The sequence below is a fragment of the Aythya marila genome (genome assembly GCF_965140915.1).
Source record: "Aythya marila genome assembly, chromosome: W".
Classification (NCBI taxonomy): Eukaryota; Metazoa; Chordata; class Aves; order Anseriformes; family Anatidae; genus Aythya; species Aythya marila.
In genome coordinates this window covers 18,232,809-18,250,805 of record NC_139081.1, presented here as the reverse complement: position 1 = coordinate 18,250,805, position 17,997 = coordinate 18,232,809, and the positions used below count along the sequence as shown (strand labels likewise).

The window sequence follows — 17,997 nt, the reverse complement described above, 5'->3', positions numbered from 1 at the left end:
GTAACTGGGCATGCAACTGGGTACGTAATTAGGTATGCAATTGGGTATTTAATTAGGTATGCAGTTGGGTATGCAATTAGGCACGTGATAGGGCATGCAGTAAGGCATGCAATGGAAATAGTCCCAGCCACTGGCACCAAGGCATCTCCAAAGATGAGGACACACCAGCCTTCACCTCTGTCTGGGTGCACGTGTGAGCCCTGCAAGGGGCTGTGCTGGGCTCTGTATAGGGATGTGCCCTTCGTTTTTTCTTCTTTTTTCTTCTTTTTTCTTCTTTTCTTTTCTTTTCTTTTCTTTTTTCTTCTTTTCTTTTCTTTTCTTTTCTTTTCTTTTCTTTTCTTTTCTTTTCCTTTCCTTTCCTTTCTTTTCTTTTCTTTTCTTTTCTTTTCTTTTCTTTTCTTTTCTTTTCTTTTCTTTTCTTTTCTTTTCTTTTCCTTTCCTTTCCTTTCCTTTCCTTTCCTTTCCTTTCCTTTCCTTTCCTTTCCTTTCCTTTCCTTTCCTTTCCTTTCCTTTCCTTTCCTTTCCTTTCTTTTCTTTTCTTTTCTTTTCTTTTCTTTTCTTTTCTTTTCTTTTCTTTTCTTTTCTTTTCTTTTCTTTTCTTTTTTAAGAAGGTGTCAGCCTTCTGTTTGATGTGTTGCGGGCCGCGGTTGCTAAGGGGAGCAGTGTACAATTACAGCCCCAGTGATGTCCTCTCTAATAATATACTTCGCTATGCATAGCTCAGATGCAGACACATCTTGGCTATAAAGAGCACAGAGATTTGAACAGAGGAATACTCCAACTTATGTTACATGTGAAGGGTCTGTGGCATGTTGCTCAACACCTCCCCACTGCAGAAAAAAGCACTGTGGCCAGCAGAAGCCAGTGACTGAAACTATGACAAGCAAAAATCTCTTGCAGGAGGCCTCCTTGCAATTTATTAATTGCACAGGGATCTGTAGGGGGTCAAAGAAACCATGCATGTATCCACCGAGACATTTTTTGTGCCCTTCTCCCTCCAAGGTCCCCAGTTCATCTGTGTCCATCCCGGGGGCTCGTGCAGCCCAAAATCACCCCTCATACCACAGCGGTACGTACATCAAGGGACCCATGAGTGAAGGAACTATGGTTTGTTTTTGGACCTGGAGAAACAGTTTGTAGCTACGGTTTGGGTGGAAAGGAGGAGGAAAGGGGGACAATTGCCCCCAAGAGGAAAGCACAAAGGCAACTGGTGCTGTTTTGCACCATTCTGCTGCAGCTAATGGTTTCCCAGTGAGTATCTGTAGTCAGATCAAGTGTCTTAGACTGAACCCCAAAAAACAAACTCAATGAGGAGAAATAAAAAACCCCAACACTGAGCCTAGGGCCAGCAGCATCTCCCCAAGGCTGATCAGCCTGCCCCACAGCTTCCATCCCCACCTTTCCTCCAGCATCCCAGGTTCCCAGCATCCAGCTTCAACAGCAAGGCTGAAATTCGGGACCGAAACACAGCGAGATGGAAGAATTAAAACCAGGGTTTTCCTGACCCCAATCCCCTCGTTTCAGGCAAGGACAGCTGTGCATCTTTTGCATATGGAGCAGCTCCATTCCCAGCTGCAGCTGCACGCTTTGCGAGGGCACACGCTGCTTGGGGAGATGCTCTTTAGTGGAGCTGTCTGCAGGAAGGGGATGACATGACAGCATTCCTGCACCACAGTGCTGGCGTCTGTTTTGAGATCAAAACCAGTGCCATGAGATAAGCTGCGAACACGTGCAGCCCCTGGGAGCAACCAGTGCGAGCACCCCTCCAACACGGGCATTTGTCAACAGCTGAAAATATAAAAGGAACTGGATTAAAAAGACAGTTTGTTCAGCAGTGCCTAAGGGAGATGCTCCACCCTGCGTCTGGGGCTGAGCTGCTGCAATTTGCAGGCGTTTTGCTCCTAGAAAGAGGGACAAACAAGTCCACTCAGCCCCTGCAAAACAGGAGCATCTGCTGGTGCCATCTGGGGGGTGAGCAGCTCGGCCCTGGCCAGAGGGATCAACCAAGGGAGGGGCATGGTGATCCCGATTTATCACACCCCAGCAGAGTAATTCCCCAACTCGCCAGTGCCCAGCAAGCCGAGCTCCTTAGGTCCAGGGATTGGATTAGCCTGAAAGGTGCTGCAGAGACACAAATCCAGCTCCAGAGCAAGAGTTTTATTAGAGTTTTTTAATTAATGGAAAATTATCTGGAAATGGCTGTTGGAAAACATCTGCCTGATGGTGGAGAGGTCAGGACTGGAGCTGGGCAATGTTAGATTTTCCCTGATGCAGCCAACCCCCCTGTTTCACAGCTGTGACAAGTCTTCTGTACTGTGTACACGCATCTGTCCCCTGCCAGGGCTATCAAGCCTGAATGTGCCACAAAAAATGCTGTTTTGGGGCTGATCAAAGTATTTCATAAATCAGTGTGAATGCATCTGATTATTTTGGTTGGAAAAAGAAACTGTGTTTGGAGAAAGTCAAAATGTTTCACTCCCAGAAATGAAATGTTAAATTATTTAATTTCACCTAATGTTGTGCTTTTCATTTGTACTGACCTTTTGCCCCACCAGGATATTTTTAAAAGATGTGCAGTTTTGAGTGGAGCAACCCCTTTTGCATTCCTCTGTGCTCTTGCACATGAAAACAGTTACCCGCACAGCCTGCTCACTCTTTGCATATGATTTCTTTGCAGCTTTCCAAGGCAGATGTTGCACTCCCTCCCTGTGCACCAAGCACAGTGAGGCTGGTTACACATTCCTTGGAAGCATTTAGGGATTCTCTGGAGAAATGAGATATATTATTTATCCTGCACTCCAGCCATGAAGAGCTGAATGTGAATCCATTCATTACTGCACAAGATGCTACACCATAAATCAGCTCACTGGGTCTGATGATAGGGGTGGCAGTGCTGTGACAAGAGGGTGTCGTGGTTCCGCTCGAGTGGGCAGCTGAGCTCCACCACAGCCGCTCTCTCACTCCCCCTCCTCAAAGAGGAATGGGGAGAAAATATGTGAAAAGGGCTCAAGGGTTGAGACAAGGATGAGAAAATCACTCAGTAATTATTGTAACGGGCAAAACAGACTCGGCATAAGGAGATAGTAAGATTTATTGCCTATTACTAACAAGCGAGAGAAGTGAGAAAACAAAGGAAAAGAAAAAAAAACAAAAGTACCTTCCCCCCCATCCACCCTCTTCCACCTCCTCCCCCCTGAGCGGCGCAGGGGAACGGGGGAATGGGGCTATGGTCAGTCTACAGCACTTCTTCTCTGCCGCTCCTTCTCGGTCACTCTCGTCCCCTGTGCTGTGGGGTCCCACCCACGGGATGCAGTCCTTGATGAACTGATCCGGTGTGGGCTTCCCACAGGCAGCAGCTCTTCAAGAACTGCTCCAGATATGGGTCCGTACCAAGGGGTCCATCCCTCAGGAGAAAACTGCTCCAACCTGGCTCCCCTACGGGCAGCAGCTCCTGCCAGGTCACCTGCTCCTGCATGGGCTCCTCTCCACGGGCTACAGGTCCGGCCCGGAATCTGCTCCGGCAGGGGTCTTCCACAGGCCGCAGCTTCTGTCGGTGCACGTCCACCTGCTCCACCGTGGTCTCCTCCACGGGCTGCAACATGGAACCCTGCTCCACCGTGGTACTCCATGGGCTGCAGGGGGACATCCTGCTTCACCATGGTCCTCACCACAGACCGCAGGGGACTTCTGCTCCGGCGCCTGGAGCACCTCTCCCCCTCCTTCTACACTGACCTTGGCACCTGCAAGGCTGTTCTCTCACTCCCGGCTGCTGTCTGGCGCAGCGTTTTTTCCCTGTCTTAAATATGCTCTCATAGAGGCGCAAAACAACATCGCTTATTGGCTCAGATCTGGAAAACAATGGGGCCCTTCCCAAACATGGGGCAGCTTCTAGATCTTTCTCACAGAAACCACCCCTATGGCTCCCTGCTACCAAAACCTTGCCACGTAAACCCACTACAGAGGGCAAGTTGGAAGGGTCCTCCCCAGCCCAGAGGGGCTGCCATCCTCTTCTCCTTTTGGGTAACATCCTTCTGCTTCTGGCCATCACTGCTGGATCCTGCTTTAGCTCTGCTCTTTCTATCTTTTTTATATTGCTCAGGCAAACCCATCTGTTGTGTCCAGGGCAATAAGAAAAGCAATGTGGAGTTACCCTAGCTTACAATAAATACTGATTTTCTTTTTTGTTTGTTTGTTTGTTTCTTTGCCTGTTTTCCTTGTTGCTGAATGTCACCATCATTCAAAACCAAAACACAACACAGGTTCACCCTGGCACCGCTGCTGTAACAGCCTGCTGAGCAGCTCCCAGCTGTTTCAGTTGCAGTAAATGATGAAAGCAAGGTGACACCGGATCTCAGGTCTGCTCTGTGACTTATGACATCTTGCCAGGGGGGTACCTCCTCCCAGCCATCCCTGGGGAAAGCAGGGGTTCTGCCACATCTGCACACAGCCTACTGGAAAAAAAAACAAAAACACCACACAACTGATCTTGGTTGGGATTAGTGGTAACAGAAATGTGCACGTTTCTCCTTGTAGGCTTTTTCCAACGTTTTAATGCACAGGGCTAGCCTCCCTGTGCTGTGTATGGCAGTGCACTGAGACACATAGACAGTGACGATCCCACTTGTTCCTGAAGATGCAAGGAGAAATTCCAGGTAACCCTGCCAGGGAACCCTGATACAAACGGGTCACCAGAACTCATCCCCGTTCGGTGATTTCATCTTTACAGAAGGCCGACACCTGAACTTGCTGTCTTCTCCTGACGCACAATTTCTCTCAGCTCTGGTGCAGACACTGGAATATTCCCTGGGAACCTATTTTTTAAAACCTATCTTTAGGGCAAAATTATTTCTGCAGCAGGGCGATTATGTGACTTATGCGCAGTTCTGTCGGTGGTTGAACTGCCTGAGTCATGCAATCCGTGTATCAGCTATGGAGCCTTAAAAACCTCTAATCCCAGGAAAAGGAAAATAACCTAGCATTAAAAAGCACTACTATTTAAAAAATGACAAGTGTATTGGGCAGTTGTGTGGTGCTTAGCCATAAAACTGAACTTAAGAAGCCCTCCTCCATCATGGCCAAAGGAAATAAAAGAGACGGATGGTTTCCTTGAGTGTCTGGTGGCCACAGAGCTCCCTGCCCACAGATGCTCTGGCTGTCAGGTGAGAAAGGACTCATCCTGCCCACCTCTGTGCATCCTAGGGCAGTGCTGCATGCCCATGCTCTCCTGCTTCCATGGCCACAACCATCCCCAGCTGCCTCTCAAGGGCTTGGCTGCAAAGATGCTTGAGAAATGCTGTTCTCACCTAACTGCAATGAATTCAGGGATAGATTCACTCAGAAGGGGCATGGTCACTGCACACAGCAGCCACCTGCTGGGGACGAGCCGGTGTCAGGAACCATGTGCCTTGGCTGCACTCTTGTCTTGCACCAAGACCATGTTTTCCTCCTTAAAAATAGCTTTTTTCCTCTTAAAAGGAGACAACATTTTGATTTAAAGCCAATGAAAATGAAAATTTAAAGCCAATGAAAAAGCAGCCCAGTGACTCGCCTCCTCCCCACTTTCAAACTGTTTTGCAGGGAGCAGGAGAAATGGTGGGCACGGCTGCTGTGCCCCAAACACCAGGACATGCCTGGTAAGCAACATCTGGGATGCTTGGATGCCCTAAATGACACCCCCATAAGCTGGATCTGCTCCTCAGTCTGGGTTCAGGGCATTGAAGTCTTGGTTGGCCCAGGACAAAGACACAAGGGCTGGTGGGAAGGACAACTCCAGCCTCACCAGCAGGCTGGGACTTTTGATGAGCTGCCCCTGGCCAGGAGAGCCCCTAGGAGTTACTGCTCCAGTGGTGACATGCAGAAATGTCTTCACCCCTTCTCAGCTCAGCCAGCACCACAGCTCCCAGCAGCTCCATGGGGTGGGCACTGGCTCTGCTCACCCTGACAGCCTTGTAGGAAACAGTCCTCCCTGCATGCCTTTGCATCTTGCTAGGCTTCGCTTCCAGCAGATTAAATCCCTCCCAGTTGCTTATGAGTGAAGAACATTTGTAGGTATCCGCCTTTTCCCTCTCTTAGTTATACATATCTTGTTTTGGCTTTCACAGACTTCTGGAGAGAGCCTTTGACATTGGTCTTCACAAGAGGATGCAAACTCCTGTAATTTGGGCTCTGATCTGAGATGAGAGAGCCTGGGCTCAGACCTTGCACCACTGTGGGTTGTTGCACAGGTAGCCTCTCCTGGAGCACTCAGTCTCTCCACATCATCCCTCACCTACTGTAAAGCAGAGGGAAAACTCTCACCCTTCTTGGAGTCACATCTCCTCGGACTTACGTGCAAGTCGGATCCAGGTGGGCTTTCTAAACCCTGCTCTCGTGATGTCATCTCCCTGCTATGACATCACGTGAAACTGCAGATACTCCTCTCATCACCTTTGTCTCTTCCCTCCCCATCCTCAGTCCTTCCAGTAGATATAGTCGCAAAAGCAAGAGCAGGTACTCAAATGAAAATATCAAGAGATTTGAGAAGAAATACAAGCTGGCTTTTGTGAGGCTTGTTTATGAAGCCACATCAGCTTGTGTCAACGGAAACAGAATAAAACAGCTGAGCACCCTGGTTGCAGGACCCAGAATTACTGCAAATGAGGGAAACCAAGGCAGAGGGAGATGGAAGGACCTGCCCAAGGTAAAAGACTGATCACTAGCACAGAAAACTTAAGAGCCCTGAATCTGGTAGACAACCAAACCTACCAGACAACTGGCTATCAGCTTTCCTCTCATGTCCATATGAAAATCCATTGCCAGAAACATTTTCCTTAAAATATGCATTTCTAGGCCAAGCTTCCATTTCTGGAAAAAAATAAATAAATCCCAATATCCCCAGTGAGCACCGCTGTTCTGGATGCTGCTGCCCACAGACAGCAACATCGGTGAAGGTGGCAGATGACAGCTTCTTCCCTCCCATCCCTGTAAATATGACTGGCAGCCCTTTGCCTACTGATCGGACATGAGAAGGTATCTGGAGGGCAGGAAGACATCTCCTTCCAACACCTCCTCCACAGCAGGATCAGAAGCACAAGTGGCTGCCACACCCCACTTGCCCAAAAGCTGTGTTTGGCCCCTACCCGGTACACACAGGCACAGCAAGGAGGGCAGGCAAGTGTGCCAAAAAAAAAGGCACAATTCTGAATATCGAGCATGTGTGGAGAACAGTCACAGAGAAAATGAGAGCTACTTGTACACACGTGCTGCAGATGAGCTGTGTGTGTGAGCAAGTGGCCAAACAGAAATGCAAATTAAAGTGAAGATGCAAATTTGTGCTTTCATCTCTGCACACTCTGTCTCCAGAGAGGCAAAAAGACGGAAGTCTATGTGACACCCTCTCCAGAAAGCACACTCCCACCTCAACTTTGCTGTAGCTGATGGTTTTTGGAGCAGAACAACCAACCAGTGCTGCTTATACTACTAAGCAAGTCACTCAAAATAATTAGCAAATACACAAATCATTAATGTCCAAGGTGCAATGAGAAACCAGGAGCAAGCCCTTCCACCAGGTGATGCGGCCAACAGCCTTCCCAGGGACCATGACATAATGTGATACCCATGGTGCTGAGAGGTGTGGGGAAAACAGCAAGAGAGCCCAAAAGAGCAGCAACGACCCTTCACTTTAAGTGCCAAGCTCACTTCTCTTCATGTCACGAGGATGCTGCCACAAGCAACCCACTCCTTTCACAGATGGGCCCTGCCATAACATACTGTATTTCCACGTACAGCTCCTGAAATGGGAATGAAGAGCAACTGGATGATGCCTGTGGTGTAACAATGTCTACAGTAACTATTAAAGGTGGGCACAAATGAAATGCAGAAACACTTATCTTCTCATTTCCTGGGCTTAAAAGGAATTTGGTAAAAGCTCAGCTCCTGCCCAAATGCATGGTAAGACCTGGCAGGGTAAAGCTGCACGCGCCTAACCAAATAATTTCATCTAATTACCTGCAACATGTTGAGGAGCAGACTCCGGAATTTGGTTCCTTCCACCATAAAGAGGGCCATTTTGTCACAGAGTTTGGCTGCTGTGGAAGCAAAGCTGCGGTCTGTCACTGCTTTCTGGTAGATGGTCTTAACTATCTCCCCCAGCATCTCCTCAGAGTTGGTGGAGTTCTGGGCCTCCTCCATGAAGGTGGTGAGCTTGGAGTCAACATCACTGCTGTTGTTCCTCATGCTGTTAAGGATTTCAATTAATTTGTCCATTTTGTTCTTTTCAGGATTGGTGGTTTCAACTGTGACTTCATCCTGGTCCGTGAAAAGGGAAAGACAAGGCGTCTGTTACACAAGGAGAAAACAGATGCATCAGCCCTTGTCCTTCCACAGACAGCAAAGGGGGAAAAGGGACTGGGGAGACATATAAACAGACCTAGAAAAATCAGAGCATCCTCTAGAGGTACAATGGTCTCATCTCAGCATTGAAAGCCACAAGTACATGAGTCCTGACCCAGAAATCTTCCATTTCCCCATTTCCCGCAGTACACAATCCCAGAGTTTTCCTCCTCAGCCCAGGGAGAAGATGCGCTTGAGGGTTCTGAGCCAGGATACCAAGGTCAGATCACCCCGACTGCCTTCACAGTCTCAGACAGGTTTCTGGCCATGTCTGCTCAGCTTCCCGTCTGGAACATGCTAATAATGGTCTTTTTTTTTTTTTTTTTTTGCCTCTATTTTGAAAGTGCATTCTTGTTTGCAAAATGCTCACATAGCAATACCACAAAAATATCTACATTTTAATGTATATTTAATGATTTAAATTGGGATCAAAGATGTCACATGTTCCAGGCATTAGAAAAACTCTTAACTTTTCCATCTCTTGACTGTTACACATTTTACTTCATGTCATTACCACAGAACTAACTTACTGCTTCTTTTTAATATTTAATTAAGCATTTGTCCCTTCCTCTGCATCATAAGGCATGCATCCTGCTTGCTCTGGTCTGCTCCCTTCACCTCCCATGGTTCAATCTTAAAACAGATTATACCATACATACCTGTAGCAATTGTTTGGACAATTGCAACACCAGCCGGCAGGAGCTATCAGGAGACCAGCAGGGTTAACTACACACATCCCAGAGTGGGTGCTTATGTGATGTGTTTCTTACCAGATTATAAAGTTGCAGGGCAGACACTGAAGTGAATACTCTGAAAGTCTCTGCTATACTTCCATTGCTTTAAATAACAAAACTAACTAACAAAATCTCTTCCTCCCCCTCAAGGCACATACATAAATAGTAAATGCACATGCATTCAAAGGTATACATTTCCAACGTGCACTCCCATGGAATTGTATATGTTCAGGTTATTTTTGCTACACATTTTGAAAATCTCATTGGAGATACCCCCACGAATGCATTTTCCAGTCTGAAAAGAGAATCTCAGGAGAAAGAGTCTGGGTTGCACATAGGGCAAATGGAGATCTCTGAATTCCTCAGAAATCTGAGGTTGAATATTGTTTGGATTCTCCTCCATCACTTGCAAGCAATAGTTTTGTTATTGTTGGGTTGCTGGAAGGAAGGGGAAAGATAAGGGAGTTTCAATTCATTACCGAGATAAATGGATATCAACTTTTAAGTAGCTGACTACAAATACTCAGCACTCAAAAGTCAAAGCTTGGTATTTCGCTCTGTATTTGCGGAGAGATGAATTGCCTTTTTTAGACCTCTCTGCAAGGCAGATGAGCTCTGCAGAGTAGAGGCAGTCAGCGGGGATCAGCCTCTGGGGAGGGAGTGCCTGCCTTGCAGCTCGAACATGCCCCAGCCTTCCCCGAGGGTGTTTGCAGGGATAAGGACGAGCTCCCAGTCCCTCCTGGAAAACTGAAGCTGGTAGCAACCTCAACCATGGAGGCAAGCTAAGATCCTTATTAGCACTGTGTCAGTAAAAAACCTCCTGAAGAAGCATGAAGACACTTCAACAGAAGTGTTGACACTGGGAAGATTAAGATAAGTTGGGTGCATTACATGGAGACGTCCCTTGAGCCCAGCCCACCCTGTATGGCCAGCAGCCAGACTCTTGGAAAAAAGGTAAGTCCAAAAAGTACCTTTTCTTTTAGTCTCCTCCGCAGCCTGTCTTTGGAAGACTGAAGCAAATTGATCTTGGGTCTCTCCCCAATGCGCTCGTGAATACTGTCTTTCCTCTTGGTCTCCAGCTCCTGGATGTACTGCTGGGACTGCTTCTCCACCGCCTCTTGGCCCTGCTGCGTCTCCACTGGATTATACACCGTGCAGACAGAGGTGTCCTCGATTTTCAAATTCTCAGTCTCTTTGGCGTTTCTGTGCATTTCTTTGTCGTTGGGTGAGTGCTTCTGGTTGTGGTGCCATCTCCGGTTCTGGCTGTAGCCGTGGTAGCCCGTCCTGCTTGAGGAGTGAGGGGCCTGGCCACCTTGGTAGAGTTTCTGGTGGTCCCTGTTGTGTTTGGTGCCGCCTTGCTGATGATCTGTGTGCTGCTGAGACTTGTTCCCTCCGGGAAGTCTCTGCTGTCGCCTGGGAAGTCAAAGAAAGAGGTCAGTATGCCCTTTTTTGCACAGACTAGTAGCAGAAGAGCAACAAAGATGAGGTAGGTCTTTTCTGAGCAGGCACCAGTAACCATATTTACTCACAAAATGGCTTCATTCATGTAGTGTCTGCAGTGTCATGGAGATGACATAAGAACAGGCTACCTAATGATCTCAGCCCTCTGCATTCATATAAATTACTCCAGCAGCACTGTCTCATAGCAACTAATGTTTCTAAACCCCCTACATCAAATGCATCCTTCATGGAGAGAAGGAAACAAACCCCAGACTCAAACCACACGACACCTAAAAAATGCTACACTATGTCATGTTTGCTTGGCAGGTCAGTGTTATACCAACTGGGCCAGCACATCTGACTCAACAAAACAGGCTGGCCCTCGGAGTGACTCTCCAGTCACCCAAGTGCAAAAGAGGAGCCAATTTAATGGTATCTAACACGATCCAGTACTAACTAGCATATTTCATCTGAAAGTTTTCATAAGTAATTGGATAACATGACTTTGGTTCCCAGGAAAAGCTGCCCTGTGGTTCTCTGTGAGATGAAGACTTGCTTCCATACTAAACCAGGGAATATTTGGTTAGTTTCATAGCAGCAGCTGGAAGTCAGGCAGGGAAAAAATGTCAGAAGTCATGTTTTTCTCAAGTCATCCCGATATGCCTGGCCTGCAGTATCGCTCCCCTGCATGTCTCCTCCGCTGCACCAGCTGGGCGTATTGCTGTGCTCATTTGCAGTATGCCATTTCCAGCCTATCAAGAACTTCTAACAGAGAAAGAAAAAAGCTAAAAAGTAAATTGCCAAGGAAAAGAGGTGCCCACACCAAATGGTTTTGCCCTGTCTTCTATTTCCCTTATGCACGTCCTTCATCATTGCTATGCAGGGGATGTGTATGAAGAAACTGAGGACCACGCTCAGCTCCAGAAGCATGGGGAGCCAGGACCAGTGGATCTGGACAGGAGGCAGTAAGAATGTGGCTCAAAGTGGGCAACATGGACATTCAACAGGCACAAAGAGGAGGAACTGCCCATGAGTGGTTTGCTGGAGGGACCAGCATGGCTCAGAAGCCAGTGCTCGCCCCTCACTGCAAGCAGTAGCCGAGACTGCAGGTCCCCTAAAACCCAACAGCCAAGTGGAAGAAATGCTTTGGCAGCCTTTTTGCTTTTGCATTCAAAGCTCGTGTCATCTCCAGAAATATGCCTGGCATGACAGGGCTCCTCAGAAGCAGACGCCACTGCACTGAGCTGTGAAAAAACAGCCCAAGGGTGAGGAAACTTTCCTCTTGCTCCCTCCTCCAGGAAGCTGGAGTGAAATTCCTGCCAGCAGATGTGGCCAGAGTGTCTTGCACCCTCCCACTGAACTTAGGCCGCACCTCGAGTACTGTGTTCAGTTTTGGGCCCCTTGCTACAAGAAGGACATCGAGGTGCTTGAGCGAGTCCAGAGAAGGGCGACGAAGCTGGTGAGGGGTCTGGCGAACAAGTCCTACGAGGAGCGGCTGAGGGAGCTGGGCTTGTTCAGCCTGGAGAAGAGGAGGCTCAGGGGTGACCTTATCACTCTCTACAGGTACCTCAAAGGAGGCTGTAGCGAGGTGGGGGTTGGTCTGTTCTCCCACGTGCCTGGTGACAGGATAAGGGGGAATGGGCTAAAGTTGCACCAGGGGAGCTTTAGGTTGGATGTTAGGAAGAACTTCTTTACTGAAAGGGTTGTGAGGCATTGGAACAGGCTGCCCAGGGAAGTGGTGGAGTCACCATCCCTGGAGGTCTTTAAAAGACGTTTAGATGTAGAGCTTAGGGATATGGTTTAGCTGGGACTGTTAGCGTTAGGTCAGAGGTTGGACTCGATGATCTTGAGGTCTCTTCCAACCTAGAGATTCTGTGATTCTGTGATTCTGTGAACGTGGACATTTCAGATTTCCACACAGGCTGTGAAGACAAGATTATCAGGGCTTGCAACACACACATACGTGCACAGAAAAAGAGCGAAGGAAGTTTAAAGGTCTCTCGTCACCCTGAAGGGCAAGGCTTTGGGCTGCTGACAGCCACCTGGTGCTGCTCCTTTGGAGTGGGTTAACCCTGAGGCACCAAACAGCAGCGACCGTCTTTGTTTAAAGATCTTGGCGCTAGGGCTAGCCCTAAGTGCAGTGGCAGCTCCCTGTGTGCCTGCTGCTTTTTTAACGCTTGGTATTTGCTCAGAGAGCACGTGGGATGCTCAAATGCTCCACTCCTTACAAGGCTCTTGGGAGCAGTGCTGGGGAGGCACAGGGCAGCCTCTCCAGGGTCCCACGAGGCAGAAGCACAGAATCACAGAATCACGGAATTACAGAATCACAGAATCATCTAGGTTGGAAGAGACCTCCAAGATCACTTAGTCCAACCTCTGACCTAACACTAACAAGTCCTCCACTAAACCATATCCCTAAGCTCTACATCTAAACGTCTTAAAGACCTCCAGGGATGGTGACTCAACCACTTCCCTGGGCAGTCCATTCCAATGCCTAACAACCCTTTCAGTAAAGAAGTTCTTCCTAATATCCAACCTAAACCTCCCCTGGCGCAACTTCAGCCCATTCCCCCTTCTCCTTGCTGAGGCAAACAGGCATCGGCACAGGGCTGCAGGAGCAAACGCGCCGGCACCGCAGTGCCCATATGTTGCCACATCCTTGCTGGTTTTGCAGCCGTCACAATCCCTTTTCTGTGGCTCAGTCTCATCCCTTACCCCAAACCCCCACCTCTGTTTGGGTGAATAGCTCCATTAATTTTAAACATCCCACATAGCAACTAGTTTTATTTTCACAGCAGATATCTGTGCTGCTCAGCTAAGTGGGTTGGGGCACAGGAAGCAGCCATTCACAAATACATTGCAATGGTCAGTGTCTAAACCGTCCCCAGCCTGGCCTGCCAAATCATGCTGCCCCTCAAATCTGTATTCCTTGGCAGCCAAGGGAGTTAAAACCTACTTTGCGAGGCCAACTGGCTCTCCACCACAAAAAGCAAGGGCTTGTGTTTGGCCAAGGCAGGCCCAACAGGCTTGTTCTTGGTAGCAGTGGAAGGAATTTGTGTTTAGTCTCAGACCACTGAATCCCGTTTTCTGAGATATTCAACATGTTTTTTTGCAAGCTGAATGGCAGGGAATTAAAATTAAAAAAAAAAAAAAAAAAAGAGATTGGGAAGCTTTCCTGTTTGCTGGAGCCTACAACCATTTTATGAGTACATAAATGGTTGAGTACTACAACCATTTTATGTAAAGTTTTCTTGGCATTTCTTTGTTTCCTCCCAGTAACGCAATCATATAAACTACTTTATGAAATGCATAAAGAGCAATGCTTATTAAAAGGGGAATGTCAAAATAAAGGTTAGTTATACCCCTTATCTAGCTCTAAGCCCTCACATGCTTAAATGTGCAAAAGTTTTGCTGATACAACTCAGCAAAACCTTTCTGTGGTTTTGCTCTTTCTTCTTCAATATCAGAGTTTAATTGTTTGGGTACACTTCCAGTCTTGGGTGATCAGCCAAATAGACTGTCACTACATTTAGATTTCAGATATTGCAAAGAAATGATAAAAGCTGCCGGCAGATGAAGTTTTAATATAAGAAGGGGTAGACCATAATGTCTGGAAAGGACCTGGAGGCCAACTTAGCCTCTTCCCGCTGCCATAAATTCCTGCAAGAAATGTGTGAAGGGACATTTTTTCTCAAGATAATGATACTATAAACCCAACAGTTTCTGTTTAAGAGCTGTGAAATAAAAAAAAAAAAATTAAAAAAGTTTAACAGAAAAAAAAGACACATCCCACTTAATTCAATGTGGAATGTGAAAGATTATTCAGTTTGGGGCTTTAACAACAAGACAGGGAGAGCAAAAGCAGCTCTGTTCCCATACAGGATAGCTGAAAGGCAAAATTCACATGGCAAGGGACACAGCAAACACTAATGCAAACCAAAGCTCTGCAGTCACTGACCACAGGACGGAAAACACCAGAGTTAAACAAGTTAGGAAAAAAATGCTAGAAATAAAAGGCAAAGGAAGGAGAATGGCAAGCAAGAAGCAGTGTCCGTGACTTGGCAGAAGGCTCGGGTCTAGACAATAATCCAGCATTCAGGCAAAGACTCGTTTAGTGCTATTATCTTCCCAACATCCCAGTGAAGAAGAAAAGCCAAGAAGAAATAGGACTCTTCACAGAACAAAAAGCCAAAAGAGGTAGAACAGGGCCCAAATCTAGAATTTATTTTTTTTTTGTCTGCAGAGCATTGCAAAGCCTGGCAGATTGGGATGGCCAATCCCTGCTTCCAGATGCAGTGGAGGCGCTACCGAGGCCAAGACCCCAGGAAGGGGGATGAGATGGGAGCCCCTGAGCCCAGGTCGCAGGCTGGAGCCAGCTCTGCCTTCTCGCTGGGGGTGAAGCTGATGGAAACAAGCTTGTGCAGGAGCGCACACACCCAGAGGGTGGCTCGGCTCACTTGGGATAAGTGTCCGCGCTCAGGTAACCGTGCCGTGCGGGAACCCAAAGGCACTTCCAGACCCAGGGCTTTGGGCTTGCGATGTCCATCACTTGGCTCTGGTCCCCCATCTGCTGCCTGCATGGGGAGCAGCACCAGGAGGCACCAGGGCAAGGAGAAGGGACAAGTGGTGGACATGAGAATAGGGATCTCCCACCGCTCGGTCCCTCCTGTTGTTGGGACAGGGTTTCCCAACCTGCGGGCTGAAGACTTTGGGGAATCCATGGGTTATTCTGGAGGACCCACAGGAGGTGCTGGTTCTGGAGACAGCAGCTCTCTCAGTGTGGGAAGATGCATTTCAACACTGGCAGGAGATGCATTTCAACACTGGCTGTCCTCTTCACTCATCCCCCTTTGACCTTGTCTTAACACTGCTGATACAGGGCAGGACCAAACACTGTGGGGGGACCAAAAAGCAATCCTTGAAATACGGACTCTTGGCTGAGGCCACAGGACAGGCTGTGGTCTGCAGGAACATCCTGTAGAAGTGACTTCCCTGGCAGCAGTTTATGCACCAGTGACATGGGCCAGCCGTAGGGACAGTACTGCACTGCTGGCATGAACCACAGCAGAAGGAGCCCTGGCACCTGCATTACTTTCAGGGCACATTTGTTCTGAAGTGTTGTATTATGGTAGACCAGTCTTGGTAGAAAATTAACCTCTTCCACCCTACCTCACCCAAATGCTTTGTTAAAATGCCTGGGTGAAGACATAAATCTTCCAGTGATGATGAGCATCAGCCTCTTCCCAAGCAGAGGAACTCCTAAAAACCTCAACAGAACATGAGGCCCCAGGGAAAGCGGACAGGTATCGAGGGACATGGGCATCCCTTTGCTCTGCAGACACAAAACCCAGCTGCTGTTGCCCCACTCACTCCTGTGCTCCACTGCAGCACAATGGTCTTCTACCTGTTGCTCCTGTTTTGTTGCATGTTGAATAACTATTTTCTCTTGCAATTCTGATTCAGCTCAAAACTCCCACTGAGTTCAGTGGGACTGAGAATTTGGCCATCAGTCAACATGGAAACTAAACAGACATTCAGAGTTACAAAGAAACTGTACAAGTACTAAAAATCAAGGGGAGACAGTCAGGGTTGCCAAGCTGGAAATAGGATTGTATCATTTGTGCTATTGTTTCTCCACTGATTTTTATTTTTTTAAATTAACAAAACGAGATACCTTTCAACAGAATTTAGATCTGACAAATGTTTGCTTTGTTGGAGGAGCCTATGCAAACAAATCTTTGGCTTCGGTCTTTTCGGCATTTTGATCTTTTGGTCTCAGTGATTACCAGCCTATGTGCTCAGAAATATGGGATTCCTGCAAGTTGTACTGCATTGCTCACTCCCAAGGAAAGGGGCACAAGGCTGGGGAAAATAACTCCAGACACGTGCACAGCTGTGGTCTAAAACACAGTTGCTCCCTCCCATCAGCTTTGCTCATATCCCTAGAGCTAGACAAGTCCTCTGAGAGCCCCTACCGCTCGTCTGGCATGTCGAAAGCCAGAGGACAACACGGGGTTACATTCTCCTGTCTCTCCATGGAGATTTGCTTAGGCAATTCCTTTAAATACTGAGAAGTAAGCAGCTCTATCTCCAATGGCACTTGAGAAATTTACCCTGCGGTGCAGAGCACTCCGTGTGGTCGAACAGACTAAGATATTGCCTGCGGGCTCAGGGACTGGGTGCTCTGGATATCACGGCTCTTGCCTTTGAAGAAACTGCCTGGACATCAGGCTATCCCTCAATCCGAGGCACCTCTCCATGGGACAGACCCTCCTGGGCATGCTGTGCTCCTTGAAGGGGAGGGACACAGGTTTTGTCCTGCTTTCGTGTAGTGCCTGACAGCCAAGGGGCATGACCAAGGCTGGCCAACAATTAACAGCTAATACATACCTGCAGACACCTGGGCAAGAAGCTGAGAATGAACAGCAGTGCTGTGGCCAAGGTCAAACCTTCCTTTCACCCATCTGGTATGTGACTGAACACATTCCTCAGTGCATTTTGAGACAGAAGATGCATTTCCATCCTTTCTCCTGCATAGTCAGTATCTTGTCTCCGTACCAGCAGAGGCACAGGAGTATGATGCTGAGCCTTGAAAGTATCTCATAATTGGCATTCCTATTACCATGGCTGCAATTAATTAGGAATTGCCATTACCCACATCAGCCACAGCACCAGATGAGTCAGCACAGCTCCTGGAGAGGTGCACCAGAAGCCTCCTTTGCAGCAGATCCCCATGTCCTCCCCACATACTCTTGCAGAGGGGCTGAATGCCACCACAGCCCCTCTACCCTAGAAGCAGTATGGACTATGTTGTGTCTCCGACCTCAGTCTTGTGCACCAATCTGCCCTAACCTGCAGCCAAAAATGCCCATTGGCACTGTCTTTGGACACCTAAGGGACATTGTGGCTCAAACTGGAGGGCTTGAAGGATCCCAGGTAGGACCTGGTGGAATGGTACAGCATCTAAAACTGGTCCTGGAGGTCCATCTGGGAGCATATCGGGAATTTTGCTGTTAATCTAATGAGGAAAAAGGTCTGAATTTCTATTTTACACCTCAACTTCTTCCAAGAAGTATTCTTCACCAAACTACTTCCATTAAAGGCCCTATGATTTTGTATGTGCACGTATAACGATAACTCAGCATTATGTACTGTTATCGTTTGGTGCAGGGAACGTTACAGCCCAGCCATGGCTGCTTTCTACCCTTGCTATGACTGAGAGTGGGAAACAATCAAATAAGCTTGATGGTTCCACGCAATTTAATCAAAAAAAACAAAACCCCACAGAAAGCAGCAACCACCAGCTCCAAGCATGAAGAACACAGGACTCCTGTGTGTTTTCCCTTTGGCTTTCTCTCTCAAACTGGTTTTGCTTGGCTCCAGTTTCATTTTTGTTTGCATTTTTCTCAGATGAGAAGGGAACAAGATGTCATGTTCACTTCTGAAAACAAAA

At 47.7% G+C, this 17,997-nt stretch overlaps 1 protein-coding gene across 2 annotated transcripts in view; it reads right to left on the bottom strand.

Moving 5' to 3' along the window:
* Nucleotides 1–17,997, bottom strand: part of LOC309889567 (CBP80/20-dependent translation initiation factor-like) — a gene marked incomplete at its 3' end in the record, with an annotated part of 155,751 nt that overhangs the window by 38,400 nt on the left and 99,354 nt on the right. Inside the window, exons 7-8 of one of the 2 annotated variants that reach the window (XM_082782433.1) lie at nt 10,076–10,517; nt 7,987–8,316 (exon numbers count right to left, since the gene is read on the bottom strand). In XM_082782433.1, the coding sequence (XP_082638559.1) occupies nt 7,987–8,316; nt 10,076–10,517 (772 nt within the window). The remainder of the gene's footprint in view (nt 1–7,986; nt 8,317–10,075; nt 10,518–17,997) is intronic. The other variant, XM_082782434.1, reaches the window with a different exon arrangement.